The sequence below is a fragment of the Rhinolophus ferrumequinum genome, chromosome 4, assembly GCF_004115265.2.
Source record: "Rhinolophus ferrumequinum isolate MPI-CBG mRhiFer1 chromosome 4, mRhiFer1_v1.p, whole genome shotgun sequence".
Taxonomy (NCBI): Eukaryota; Metazoa; Chordata; class Mammalia; order Chiroptera; family Rhinolophidae; genus Rhinolophus; species Rhinolophus ferrumequinum.
Window position 1 is genome coordinate 56,316,784 of NC_046287.1, and position 15,790 is coordinate 56,332,573.

Sequence of the window (15,790 nt, forward strand, 5' to 3'; positions counted from 1 at the left end):
TGTCTCTGATTAAAATATGCAAAAATATTTTTAAATTTCCTTTTCCTTAAGATTACTACGCAGAAAAGTTCTCATGTGACTCTAAGAGTCACTTCATTCTAATATAATCTGAGCCAAGTACTAAGACCAATATTGTATCTCCATATTCACTTTCATCTGTCATCTGGTGTGTCCAATGCAGGCACAGTGCCATTGGTAATACGTCAACTTGTAACGGAACAGCTTAGGATTCTACACTTTCATTCCTCCCTCTCCCGCTTCCTTCCTTCCCTCCATAAACAAACCTTGGCACACCCAGTTGATATTGGATAGAGATAAACCCGGGCCCTCCCTCAAGGAGCTCTAGGCCATGAGAAATACAATTCCGTGAACATGTGACAAGCAGCAGAAAAAAAAGGCGCCAGCAGGTGAAGCCATGGAAGAACAGCAAAGGGAGAGCTCCCTCAGGTGCCACCTCCAGCTAAGCAGAGTCTCGGGTAGGTGGCGGCAACCACATGGGCATCGGGATGGGGAGAAGGGCCAGAGGGTAGGGCACCGGGCAGAGGAGGCAGTATGAGCCCAGGCCAGGGAGCAGGGGGCACTGGGAGAGGAACTGGGAGGGCCTGAGCCCATGTCTAAGGTTGAGGGGGACAGGAAGGAGGAATCCTTTGGAAGGGCAGCCGTGAAGGGCTTGAATGCCAAACTAGGAGTTTGGGCATCACGCTGAGGGCAAAGGAAGCCCTGCAGGACCTGAGCAGTGGAGCCCCATGGTCAGATCTGGATTTCAGACCCATCGCACCAACGGAGATACCCTGTTTCCCCGAAAATCAGACCTAGCCGGACAATCAGCTCTAATGCGTCTTTTGGAGAAAAAATTAACATAAGACCCGGTCTTATAGTAAAATAAGAGTCTTATATTAATTTTTGCCCCAAAAGACGCATTAGAGCTGATTGTCCGGCTAGGTCTGATTTTCAGGAAAACATGGTACATGAGGTACGGCTGCCAGCAAGACCTGGAAAGTGTGCACTGAAAACTTGCAAACCCTTCTTCATCAGTTTCCTTCAGAGTTAAGGATTCAGCTGGGAAGCAAGTATGATAGTTCCATCTTAAAATTAAGTCAAACATGAATTACCGGAGTTCCAATGTGATCTATGCCCATGTACTTCCTGAACAAACCCCAATTATTTCTACTTAAATCGCATCAGTTTCCAAGAATGTTATTTGTTGGGAGTGCAGACTCTCAGACCCTGCCCCAGTCCCATGAATCAGCATCTGCATTGTAACAAGTGTGTGGAGCTCTGATCTATGTTGCCATAAACACTACCAGAGGCATGGATCATTTCTTCATAAGCACCACTTTATGCTACCTCGGCACCAAAGCTGCCTTTCGAAGTTTTGAATTTGGATTTCTTGTCATGGGTCAAGCGGAAGCCCACCTCCCAGGCATCTTCGCTGGCCTGGGAAATTAGGAAGGCTAGTGGACTCAAGGCGGCTCCTGCCACAGGAGGAACAAGCTACAAGGAGCTTTTGGTAGAAGGAAATGAGTACACTCTTTCAACCAACACGCTTTGCAGAAGTAGGGTGCCCTGGTCTTAGGCCCGCATCCGCCACCCCATTGTCTTGTGTCCAAGCAGAGCTGCCGTCTTTAGGTGGAAGTAAATCCACCGCAAGGCTCTGGTGTTTAGATGTACAGGCTCGGTAAGAAAGTGTTCTACAGTCACATGGTTCCATTCTAATGAAAGGTAAATGTATGTCAGGGGCTAGAACAGATATAAATGGGGAATCCAGGATGATTCCTGGGTTATGGGTTTGCACCACGTAAATTCTGGGGCTGAAAAATGGTGGGCAGTGGTGGTGGAAGGTGGTGGTGGTAGAAGAGAAATAGCAGATCAACTGACAGGATGAGGGCTTGAGGATGGTAGATGGTAGATGGTACGTGATGGGTGGTGGAGAGTGATGGTGGATGGGGAATGGTAAGTGATGAGTGGAGGGTGACAGAGGACAGACAATGGATGACGAACGGTGGGCGGTGGATGGCATATGATGGGAGGATAGTGGATTACAGCCTCTGGGAGGGGCTGGTGGTGGTGGGCCATGGAGGATGATATATTTTTCTGATATGTAACTCATTCTTTTGCCATCACCCTTCCTCATCTCATACCCACCCTTCACCACCACCACCACCACCACCCACATTTTCCAGCCCCATCTATGTACCAACCCCCACAATGTACCTGGTGGTGCAAAACCATAAGTAGGAGTCATCCTAGACTTCTCCTTCCCCATCAGCCTCCACATTCAATCAATTATTGTCTCTAAAAACAGACAACGAGGCATACTCTACAATGAGGTCAAGTGCTCAGTAGCACAGACCTGAGAACCTGGCTGCCAACGTCTGAGTGCCAGCTCTACCACCTAAAAAGCCATGTGACTTGTCTGTACCAGTTTCCCCATCTGAAAAATGCCCTTACCTTACATAGTTATGACGATTAAATGAGTCAATATTTGTAAAGCACCTAGAACAATACCTTGCTCACAGTAAATGTCTTACATTTGTTAAACGAGTAAATGAGAGATATGCACCAGATAACTCAATTTACGTCTCTCCTCCTTTCCTACTACATGAATTCCTGTCGGACAGTTCCAGAATAAACAGGCAGTACTTATCATTCTTCCAGAGTGAGAGTATGAAAGATGGAAGAAATGACAGAACAAAAGTCAACTCGTTGACGCACTGAATGACTCATTAAAGCTGGGTGGTGGGTTTAACTTTGTAGGATCAAACACTAATCTCGAGCTACACTCCTTCAAAGCATTTTTAGCAACAGAGTTCACTTAAGTCTCAACACATGAGTGCCTAATAAAACTTCGATAAAGTTTTATTTTTCAACTAAGCCACCCTAGCCAGAATAAAACAAGAATCAACACATCCTACTCCTGTATAAAGGTTCCTTACTGCCCCGCCTGGTTTTTTTTCCCTAAGACCTAGATTTGTACTGCCTTGGAAGCTTTATTCACCCAACGTCGATGAGACAGAATAAGAGGCATTGTGATGGCTCAGGGAGATGACTCGGGGGTAGGAAATAAGCCACACGCATGGACTGAAGGAGGACTTCACATGTGGACCAAGATCCTAAAAAGGAAAACGGGGTGAAGCAGAGAAGGAAATGACAGAGCATGAGATCAGAACAGGAGGAAGGGCAGGGGAGGCAGGGAAGGAGTAGGGGAGGGGAGGGGAGGGGAGGGCAGAGGAGGGGGCTCGAAGGCCCACCATGAAACAACTCAGGAGCAGTGCAACAGACTATGTTTGTGTCACTTTCTCCAGCCCCATTCCCGCTGTAGGTAACAGTGGATCTGATGACTCTGGTGGAAAAGGTGTGACTACTCTCCTTTCCTCTAGTCCGTCCCAATCACTTAGGTTTAGGAATGCTTTCACACTCATATATCCAGTCATTGGCGCCCAAAGTCCCAGGGAAAGCATAAATCTAAAAGCTTGATTAGAATATAAAATGTTGAGACTGAAATTCTATGTAGCCACCTATCATACACCGGGTAGGATAAAAATGAGATTCAGAGTCACAGCGAGATATGGGGTATTGGGCAGGAAAATCCACTGAAGGGTATTTGGGGAGGGAGAAGACTTCATGGGATGACCAAAGCAGATATAAATACACCTTTCTTCTCCCACGTCTCTGCTAACACTGGTTCCCACTTCTCTACAAATATGACAGGAGATGTTTGATTTGTTGGCTCACTACCTGCTAGCTATGCATCTTCAGGCAAGTGTCTTATCCTCAGTGAGCCTCAGTTTCTTCTTGATATAGCAAGTGGAGATAACGTCTACCTCCTGGGATTGGTAACAAAGGGTAAATGGCATGCTTTTGTGCCCATGAAAAGACGCAGCACAGTGCCTGGCATATATAAGCATTCATGTTAGTTTCCTTCTAACTGTAAGAATCTCCCGAGGAACTTGATAAAACTATGGAATTCCAGGTTCAGCCCCAGGAAAATCTGGGTTCACTGGCATGGATGGGGGCCCAGTTACCAGGATTTTAACACACTCCCCAGTAGCAAGGGGAGTGTGCTTGAAGAAAGACAACATGCTGCTCGAGGAAAGATAACACGTGAACTTGTCATTGCAGGACTAGTCAGATTTCAGAAAACTGAGATGCATTAAAAAGGCTTCTAGTACTACAAGCAAAGCTCAGCTATAAATAAATAAATAATTCTGAAGTACGTTCAGTATTTTCATTCCTTCTTCAAAATCTAGTCATGTTTGAGAGAAACTTAAATGACACCTGTTATCTACCAAAAACTCCAATTACTCACAGGCTAACTCATGAGAAATTTTCATGTGTATATGGAAAAGTTTTCCTTCTAGTCATGTTGTTTGCATAAGTAGATTTTTTTAATTATGAGATGTTTTAATACTTTATGAGAAACGTAAATGGTAACGGACCCAGATTGTAGGTGTTCGTGGGCCAAAAGAAATGCCTTTATAATTTATACTAAGAACAATTTTATTGTTTAAAATTACTTATATGTTATAAAAATCGTAGTAATTAGATTTTTAAACAGCTAATTTAAAAAATTCTCTGGATATCTTTATTTTAGTGAAAAATAATCCGTTATTGTTAAGTTGAAATTTTAAATAAGCACTAATATGTATTGCATGCTTACTAGGTGTCATGAGTGCTCCGTAAGCTTAATATGGATTTATTTTGGAAAAATAAGTTACACATTCACAGAGTATAATACAAAGACAAAAAGGATATATAGTAAAAAGTTTCCTGGCCACTTAGGAAATTCTTAGAATATTTCCGCCAGGCAGTTGCAGCTTTAGAGGAAATCAGTTACCATTTTCTTGAGTGGTTTTTTTGTTTCTTTGTTTGTTTGTTTTTTTGAGCATTTCTGTGATTATACAAGCAAATACGTGTGTTATGTACTCTCCATCCCCCTTTTTACAAACTGTTCTACGCTTGGCTTTTTCTGACTAATAATGTATCTTGGTAATATCCCATTTGATAACATAAATGTTTCCTTGTTTTTGCTACAAAAAAAAAAAAAAAAAAAAAAAGGCTTCTAGTGTTAGGAGGGTGTAACAGACCATGCAGGTGGAGGCCTGCACAGGTGCACAAGTGGGGTTCTGCATGTACGTGTGAATAAACACATGAGTGTGTTTATGTTGAGACAGATAGAAAGGTCATTCTGGATGATGGCAAGTTCAGCTCAGAGAACAACTTGGTCAGATTATGAAAGATCTGGTATGCATGCTAGGGAGTACAGACTTTCTTCTCCAGGCCAGATCAGGCAGTATGGCCTCAAACTTGGCAATTTTTTTTTTTTAATAAGTCAGGCTCTAAAATGGAAATTCCAGGAAAGTTTCTTCAGATAAAACACAGACTGAATTTCTAAAATGTAGTATGTGGAGGTATTTTTAAAAATCGTCCATTCTTTCAACAAATGTTTAGTGACTGCCACCTGAGCCAAAGCCAGATTTTGGGACAGACACGATGGAGTCATATCTGGGCCCTGACCATGTTTTGAGTTTTTTCGTAGGTGCAGTGGGATACCAGAGGTCAGCTTTAAACTGGGAGGAGGTGCTCAGGGCCCCCATGTAGAAAAGGCAGCTCTGGTAGCGCTGGAGTGAAGGGAGAGGTGCAAGGAACAACCTCTTAGTCCATGAAGGCTACAGTCCAAGCAAACAAAGGCTCGTTGTAGGGTGACGTGGCTGCCACAGGTACTGAGCTCCAGGTCTTGGCAGGTCAGCTGGGAAGGTGAGAAAGGGGCAGGTGTGGGGTTCATCCGGCAATGAGGAACTTTTGGTGGCTACTACGACTTCAGCATGATGCATCTGAGACAATTATGGGGTCCTCCAGGGCAGCTGGACCTGCAGGCTGAGAGCTGAGGAGGCAGCAGAGAAATTGCCAGAGGGCGTGAGGCTCGGAGACTGAGGGAGGCAGGGGACGTGGCCAGCTGTTCTGAGTGATGCTAGGAGCCCTCTGTAGCCTGCGTGGAAATAGCCCTACTGGATGCGTGGGTGACCCCCTCGGTGGGCTGGGCAGTGAATAGGAGCTGGTCAGAATGCCCCAAGTGTGAGCCAGAGGAAAGGCAACGAACAGTGTGAGTCAAGTGCACTTCAGATGCAAAGTGCTCTACCCAAGAGCTAAGCTCTCAAACGTCTCCCGTCCCAGGAAAAGCCAAGGCCACAGCACAAATGGTATGTGGTGCTTGGATTCCAGCAATTACAACTGCCCACGTTTGGCTTCTCAATTCTATTTCTGGTGCCACACTGAGCATGAATGCGGACACAGGTGCACTCCTGAACTCAGGAAGGTTCTTTAATATTCCATACCTCTCCTCCACTGTTAGGCTGGGCCACTCTGTCTCCAGGAGTCCATCACTGAAATGCTAGTGCCTCTGAGAGCACCCCAATGCCTCTGAGAGCAACTCTATACCTGAGAGCCCTAGTGTCCCTAAGAGCACCCCAATACCTCTGAGAATATCCCAATACTGCTGAGAACACACCCAATACTTCTAAGAGCACCCCAATGCCTTTGAGAGCACCCCTCAACATCTGCGAGCCCCAATGCCTCTCAGTGCCCCAATACCTGAGGGCACCCAAATGCCCCTGAGAGCACCCCCAATACCATCCCATTCTCTATGGAGGAGTTTGGGAGTCAGGAAAGGGCACAGCTTGGGGAAAGTGAGAGGAAATTGCCTCTGCACACTGGCCCCTCAGAGGAGCCCTCAGGAGTCATTTGAGGACAAGTCTGGGGATTGCGGTGCCCTCACCTTGAAGGAAAGTTCCAAAGCCTTTACTGGCATGTCCTGGTCTCTCCTACACGAGCTCGTGCTGTGAAGCTCCTCCACGCGCTGCCAGGGCGGGACTCAGGCAGCGTTTCCCAGCCATCGCGGATGCCAGAGCCACGCAGGCCGGGCGCCTAGGACCACTCCCTGCCACTGCTCAGCACAGCCAGAAAGGCCAGGCTAAAAATGCTATCTCGACTCTGCTGTCTCAGAACAGAGACACCCCTGCCTGGAAGAGATACCCCACTTCTGCCAGAATGAGACCCCATTCAGAAAAAGAAGAAAATATCCATGTAAGTACCTACCTATGATGGAATCCCTCCGGAAAACGTCTCTATCGAAAATGTAAAATGACAGGTGACGAAAACTCCGAGGAATTTCACAGTAAAAGTCTTCTCCATAGAAGGGGCTAGATAAACAAATAGAATGAGCACCATTAGATTCTGTGAGGTAATAGCCTTGTCTTTAGTCGTCAGTCGTGAGGGCATCGAGGTAGGGCCTGCAGACTAAGCACTGACCTCGGGCACGCAAGTGTAATCTCATTTTAAATGTACCACAAACACGCTATTTTGCGTTCCACTTGTGAGATGTGAAATTGCAGTTTCTTAACTGGGGTAAAAAATGAACTCAAGAGTAAGCAGGCTATAAAAATCTTCACAGATGTGGCCCCAGCACCAGAGGCATGTCACGTTAAATGAATGAACTGCTGTGCTGCTTTCGCAACAGCTCAGGGAAACCAGAGAGCTCGACACATATTACGGCATTAACAAAATTATGTCAATTGTGGGTGTCCAGGTTTAGCGCAAATGCTCCAAAGTGCTAACCGTTTTGAAGGCCCAGCAGCAGGTGGCAAGCCTCACTCAGCGTTCCAGGTTCAGACAGTACTCCCCTTTCTCCAGAAGTCAGGGTGAAATCCCATTTGGGCAGCCACCTGTGCCTCTGGTGGGGGAGAGGACCCCTTACCCACCCACAGCCCCACCCTCCACTCAGACCCCGAGGCTCATTCACCCACAGATAGAACCTCAAAATTAACTGCAAACTCTAATCAAGGGGCAGGAATCCCCGGATTGTTCTGGATGGGCACGGCCTGGGGTTAGCAGATGCTGGTTCATGGAAGTCATAGTGAATGCACACAGAACACAGCACCCACCCGACCTGCATCCAATGGCTAGGAAATGGAGCAAATTACTTCAGCACACACACCTTGTGACTATCCTGGAATGTGGCATAATTCCATTTTCACGCACATTCATGGCTAAGGTCTAACACAGGAAACATGTAATAGTTCAAGTAAGAACTAAAACAGTATGTTACATTTTGTCAGGAGAAAGAGGGGAGTATGCTCCTGACCAAGTATGAAAAGGAAGACGGAAAAGAACTGATACCATGAGCGTCTCCTACTGAAAGTTTATTGTGAGTGACAGACATGAGAATAGGAAAGAAACGTAGGGAGAGAGGGACCAGTTCCCAACTAAGAGAGCTCCAGAAACGTATTTTATCAATTCTGAGATGATTTCCCCCCACCCTATATCTTAGCATCTCTGAAATCAGAATGTATCCTCCAATCAATGTCAGAAAGTATTGTTTCATAGATTAATTAGCACTGCTTTTTCTTAGTGATGCATAAAATAATGGTACATCAGGAAACTGGCTGGTCTGACAACTCATGTCAGAGACCCAGAAACCAGCCCATGTGCCAATCTTTCCAGCTGGAAAGGCAAAGGACCTAAGACACGCTTGAGAAAGGAACATAAGGAGAGGGCTCACAGTTCCAGGTTTCAAATTTTACTAGAAAGCAATAGTAATTGAGACAGCATGGTCCTGGCCCAAGGACAGAAAGACCCGTTACTTCACACCACACACAGAAATGAACTTAATCACATACCTGAATGTAAGGGTTAAAACTATAACACTCTTATAAGGAAATACAGAAATAAATCTCTGTAACCTGGAGTCAGATAAAGATTCCTTGGATATGACACCAAAAGCACAATTGCTGAAAGAAAAATTGTCGGTAAGCCAGATTTTATCAAAATTAAAAATATTAAAACTTTTATGTTTTAAAAGACACCATTAAGAAACTTAAAAGGCACACTGGGGAAAATATTTGCAAAGCACACGTCTGATAAAAATAAAAAACAACTTATATCCAGAATACATAAAAAACACTTATAGCTCAATAATAAGACAAGGAACTCAATGAAAAATGGACAAAAGATTTGAATGGATATCTCATCAAAGAAGACAAATGGCCAACAAGCATATAAAAAAAATGCTCAACATAATAGCCATCAGGAAAATGCAAATTAATTAACAAGTTACCACTTCATACCTACTAGGACAGTGATAATAAAAAAGATGACCGATAACAAGTATTGACAAGGACGTAAAAAAACTGGAACCCTCATACATTGCTGGTGGGAATGGAACATGATGCAGCCACTTTGGAAAACAGTTTGGTGGCGTCTTAAAACGTTAACTACAGAGTGACCACATTAGCCAGCAAGGCCCCTCCTAGGTATATACCCAAGGGAAACAAAAACATGTGTCTACACAAAAACTTCTACATCCATGTTCGTAGCAGCATTATTCACAATAGCCAAAAGGTAGAAACAGCCCACGTGTCCATCACGTGACAAATGGAAAAAGAAAATCTGGTAAATCCATATATAGATTCCCTTTTTGGTGATAAAAAGGAACAAGTACTGATAGATGCTACGATGAACCTCAAAAGCATGCTAAGTGAAAGAATCCAGATGGGAAAAAAAACAAAAACACTTTTCATATTCCATTTATATGAAATGTCCAGAAAATACAGATACGTATACAAAGTAGGTCAGTGAATGCAGTGAGGCTGAAGGTGGGGCAGGGGGTAATGGCTAAGGGCTCTTTCTTACGTGTTCTAAAATGGATTGTGGTGACAGTGACACAACTCGGTATATTTATTAAACATCATTCAATTGGACGCTTTGAAAAATTCCGACAGCATCAAGAGGGCTCTTTATAGTCCCTTCTCCCAGCTCCTCCCCTCCTCGTAGTTCAGCCTCAGAAAGGGAGCAAAAAGAATTCATGCCTTCTGTTCTGAGCGCGGGAGCCTGCCTCCTGGGAACCTGCACTCCACTGAGGGGGCCAGCCTCACCTGCATGCCATCCCAGGCCCTGTTCTGAGGCCCAACGTGTAGCAAATACATTGAACCCTTGAATAACACGTTTTAAAATTCAAGTATAAGTGGAACCATGCAGTTCAAACCCATGTTGTTCAAGGTCAACTATTAATATATTTTCAATGTGTGGCGGGAATCTGTGTATGTGGAGGGCCAACAAGTAGTTGTATCAGGATTTGTGACTGTGCTGGGGGTCAGCACCTCTAACCCCCAAGGTGTTTAAGAGCCAACTGTATTCAGCCCTCACAACACCCTCGCAAGGTGGGGAAACTGAGGCACTGGGCAGTTTAGCTTCATGCATGTTTACAAGAAGGAAATAGTGAGGGTTTTGAATTCCAGTGTAGTCGGCAGAATGTGCTCCCCTCCTACCCCCCAGATGTCCAGGTACTAATCTCCAGAGCCTGTGAATATGTCACCTCACATGACAAAGGGACTTTGCAGATGGGACTTTGCAAAGGGACTTTGCAGTAAGGTAAGGATCTTCAGTTTGAAAGTTACCCTGGATTGTCCAGATGGGCCCAGTGGAGCACAGGGTCCTCATAAGAGGGCGGCAGAAGGGTCAGAGCCAGAGAAGAACACATGACAGAAGCAGAGGCTACAGTGATGTGGGGCCTGGAGACAAGGCCAGAAAACCCCCGACAAGGCCAGGAAATTGATTCTCCCCTGGGGCCTCCAGAAGGAACCAGCCCTGCAGACACCAACTTTAGAGATTTTGGGACTTCTTACCTCCGGAATTGTAGGATAGTAAGTTTGTGTTGTATTGGCCACTGAGTTTGTGATATTTTGTTACAGCAGCCACAGGACACTCACACACCAGGCCCCATCCATACAGAACTAGCTAGCTTCTCAAGCTAATGGACGAGCTCCTTTCTATGGAGTCAGTAGAACGTGTTAAAAAACAGGACATAGGAGTAAGTATAACATGAAGTGAAATACAGAAATGCATCAAAGAAATGGTAGAAATGAAGGTGTTTTATTCTCTTGGGACACCACATAGCTGCTCACTAGCAAAGAAGAGTGGGGGGCTCTGGGGTACACGTGCTTTCCCTCCAAAGAGCGGAGCATGGACGATGCTCCAATGGGACCTCCAGACCCAGGCAGACAACCCAGGCTGACAATAGCTTCTAGCCAAGGTCACTAGAAGGATGAGAGGGAGAAAGGGGACAGCCATGCCCCCTGGAGCTGCGGAGCCAGGCCCATGAGGCCAGGCAACATCTACCTTTTCCTGCTCAGACCTACACCTTCATGACAAGACAACTTTGTTTGGATTTAACTGACTTCACAATTTTTAAAATTTGTCCAGCGATTGGGTGAAGTTTACTTAGAAAATCATTTCTTTGTAACAAAAACCAAAACATCAGCGGGAGATGTAAAATACTGAGCCCTTCAGATACGTATTCGTCTAAAAACAACAAGGAATATCCTTGTATCTTTCAATGAAAGCAGAATGCCTGCAGACTTCCATCAGGTGTGACTGGTGCCCTAGTTTAACAAATGCTCATTAAAACAATCCCATTTCAGCATATTGCCTCCACTGGACTTTTTGCTTCGATGAGCCTTCCTGTGACTCATCTACATTTTGAGGTTACATCTGATGGCAACAGACCCCACAGGAATTTGATGCGTCGGGTTAATCTCCAGTTCTACCACCCACTCCTCGTGTGACATGCTAACTCTCTCAGTTCCCAGTGATTCTCTCTGTGATGAAGAGCCTAAAACATCATGCAGATCAATCACATAAGCTACAGGAAACCCTCTAACACTCTGGCGGAAAGACACTAGGTCAGTGTGAGTGTGTGTGTACGTGTGCGTGTGTGTACACAAATATCCAAAGACACAATCAAACATACACATACTCCTCACAGTACACTAGTTTTGCTAATGAGGCGCAATGCCAGCCTGCTTCTCCCTAAAGCTAAAATCACAGTCATGCTGGAAAGCTTAATTAAATTGTAAAGCAGACTGAGCTTCAGAACACACATTCTCCTCTATTGGGGCCCACGAACCCTCCCAGGCAGAGCCCAACACCACTCACTCTAGAGATGGTTACATGCTCTACGGCATCGTTTCCTTTCCCACAGGGAAAACCACCACTCACCTACAGGCCTGAGAAAGGAAACAAGGGGAGATGGCTTTCCAACTGGAGCGGGGAGTAGGGACCACCTGGGACAAGCACAAGACCTGCAGAGCCTTCAGCAGGGAGTCGTTAGAACGAGACGGTGGAAGCGGGGCACACAACCGTTTTCACAGAATCAACTGCTTCTGTGTTTTCAACGAGACTTCAGGTGCTGAGACACAGCCTGTAATACTTATGAAGTGCTACTACCAGAGATTCAAATATTCCTTCTAGAAGGAGACCAGTGTGGTCGGCAGAGTGAGAGAAGAGTGGGAAGCCGGGAACTGAGGTCAGGGGTTGGGTGTGGCCTAGACTGGGAAATGGGCTAAGGAAAAATGGTCAGGCCTTCGAAATATTGAGAAGGCAGAGCAGATAGTTTACCCAGCAGTGACGTGTCTGCAGGTACGTGGGCCCAGTGTAGGCTGACCAACAGATAGGTGGTGAGAGCAGAGCGGTGCTTCGATCACCCGTCTCCTCAGGTCAGCTGCTAAGAGCGACAGCAGGCCAGGTGTGAAAGTGTAAGGGGAGAGAGATGTGAACCACCATGGAGGAGAAAGCAAGAGCAGCGGACCAGCAAGTTTGGGTGGGACTGCCATGCTGAGGGCCCACTAGAGCCCTTATCAAGGGTGGGTTTCTCTCCAGACACAGTGCTTTGAAGTGGTCTGGATGCAGAGCGCTTTATCCAGGATGGAGAGGAAAATCAACAGTGTCCCCTTGGGGACCGGAGATGGAAGTTGGTGGTCCTGGCAAGGCCATGACTGTTGGGGACCCAGAGGCACTAATCCAGAGGGATTCAAGGAGGCAGGGTGACTGAGACACAGAAGAACCAGAACATAGTGAGATGAGAAAACAGTCAGGAAAGCAACCAAAAAGTGCAAGTCGTTCTAGTAACCAAGAAGCTGCATTACAGCAAAGCAGAGTGGCCTCAACACAGAAGCATAAGGACGATTTTCACCTTTAGACTTGCCATTAGAAATACCTAAGAGGTTTTGCTTGTTTTACTAATCAGCTCAAGTCTAGAACAGGATGGGGGAACCCTGATGTCCTGAGGTTCAGAGAATGGAGAAAAAGCTGTGTGTGACCACAGCTACTCCTACATCATGTCTTGGGAGACAGGCCCTGAAGCCACTGTCACACAAAAATCAGAACTTCTTCCCAAGGCCTCACAGAGAAGTTACTCGCTTGCACTTTTTTATTTTTCTAGTGGCAAATATTTCTAGGAAATGCCACAGAAATGGGCAGCCGCATTCAAGTGCTGACTCTGCTCCTCCTTCACCAATACCCCCACCGTCACAGCCTAGGGCCCCATCTCATTTTGTAAGATTACTACATGGAATTATTTTCACCCTTAAGATTCAGAAGACAATACAGTCATCCAGGCTAAGGGAAGTGACAATGCACACACAGAAGGTGTGGCGGCAGCCGAGACGAAACATGGGAACCAACCGCAAAAGTCTTGGGGCCATTTATCATGGAGGCTCTGTCTGCAGGGATATCTCTCTATCCACTATGCCTAATCCTTCCCTCCCCCATATTTAGTATATACTCATATATCCCAGGAAGACATTATTTTTCACAGTAAGTTGATTCATAATTAGACTTATATGTAAATCTTTAGAATTTCCCTGCTTTTTTCACTCCTTTATGATCTGAATTTTGTTTGTTTTTCAAGTGGACACATTCATGGAAAAGAATGCTTCCTTTCATTTTAACTAAAAATAAGAACTTGCTTTTTCTTTTTAAGGATGACAAAAATCCTCAACAAAATATTAGGAAATTGAATTCAGCAATACATTAAAAAGATCATACACCATGATCAAGTGGGATTTATTTCTGGGATGCAAGGTTGGTTCAATATCTGCAAATCAATGAACGTGATACACCTCATAAACAAAATGAAAGATAAAATATATGATCATATCAGTAGATGCAGAAAAAGCATATGACAAAATCCAGCATCCATTTCTGATAAAACCTCTCAGCACAGTGGGAATAGAGGGACCATATCTCAACATAATAAAGGCCATATATGACAAACCTACAGCTAACATCCTATTCAATGGGGAAGCATTCTCCTTAAGATCAGGAACAAGGCAAGGATGTTCACTTTCAACACTTTTATTCAACATAGTATTGGAAGTCCTAGCCACAGCAATCAGACAAGAAAAAGAAATAAAAGGCATCCAAATTGAAAAGGAAGAAGTAAAACTGTTATTATTTGCAGATGACATGATACGATATATAGAGAACCCCAAAGATTCCACCAAAAACTATTAGAAATGATAAATGAATTCAGTTAAGTATCAGGATACAAAATTAGTGTTCAGAAATCAGTTGCATTTTTATACACCAATAACAAACTAGCAGAAAGGGAAATTAAGAAATCAGTCCCATTTACAATTGCATCAAAAAAAAAAAAAAGAAAAAATATCTAGGAATAAATTCAACCAAGGAGGTAAAAGACCTGTACTTGGAAAATTATAAGACATTGAAGAAAGAAATTGAAAAAGATACAAATAAATGGAAGCACGTACCCTGCTCATATACAGGAAGAATTAACATAGTTATAATGCCCATACTACCCAAAGCAATCAATAAATTCAATGCAATTCCTATTAAAACACCAATGACATGTTTCACAGAACTAGAACAAACAATCCTAAAATTTATATGGAACCATGAAAGACCCCAAATAGCCATGACAATCTTGAGAAAGAAGAACAAAGTTTGATTACCTGATATCAAACTATACTACAGGCCACAGTAATCAAAAGCGCGGTACTGGCATAAAAACAGACACAGATCAATGGAACAGAATAGAGAGCCCAGAAATAAATCCATGCCTATATGGTCATTTAATCTATGACAAAAGACACAAGAATATACAATGGAATAAAGACAGTCTATTTAATAAATGGTGCTGGGAAAACTGGACAGATACATGCCAAATAATGAAACTAGACTACCTTCTTACACCATACACAAGAGTAAACGCAAAATAGATTAAAGACTTAAATGTAAGACCCGAAACCATAAAATTCCTAGAAGAAAACATAGGCAATAAACTTTCTGATATTGCCCTTAGTAATATTTTATTTCTGATATATCTCCTCAGGTAAGGGAAACAAAAGAAAAATAAGCAAATGGGCCTACATCAAATTAAAAGGTTTTTGCTCAGCTAAAGAAACCATCCACAAAATGAAAGGACAGCCTACTGAATGGGAGAAGATATTTGCCAATAATACGTCTGATAAGGGTTTAATATCCAAAATTTATAAAGAACTCATACAACTCAACACCAAAAAAAACAATCCAATTTAAAAATGAGCAGAGGACCTCAATAGACAGATATTTCTCCAGAGGACATACAGACAGTCAATAGACTTATGAAAAGATGCTCAACATCACTAATCATCAGAGAAATGCAAATTAAAACCACAATGAGACACCACCTCTCACTTGCCAGAATGGCTATCATCAATAAATAAAAAACAAGTGTTGGCGAGGATGGGGAGAAATGGGAACCCTCAAGCGCTGTTGGAGGGACTTTAAATTGGTGCAGCCACTATGGAAAACAGTTTGGGGGTTCTTCAAAAAATTAAAAACAGAACTACCTTATGATCTAGCAATTATACTTCTAGGTATTTATCCGAAAATATCCAAAACACGAATTTGAAAAGATACATGGACCCCTATATTCACTGCAGCACTATTTACAAAA

The 15,790-nt window shown here is 43.9% G+C and overlaps 1 protein-coding gene across 1 annotated transcript in view; it reads right to left on the bottom strand.

Moving 5' to 3' along the window:
* RASA3 (RAS p21 protein activator 3) overlaps nt 1-15,790 on the bottom strand; it is a 122,304-nt gene that overhangs the window by 54,753 nt on the left and 51,761 nt on the right. Inside the window, exon 3 of the mRNA XM_033104599.1 lies at nt 7,096-7,199. Within this exon, the coding sequence (XP_032960490.1) occupies nt 7,096-7,199 (104 nt within the window). The remainder of the gene's footprint in view (nt 1-7,095; nt 7,200-15,790) is intronic.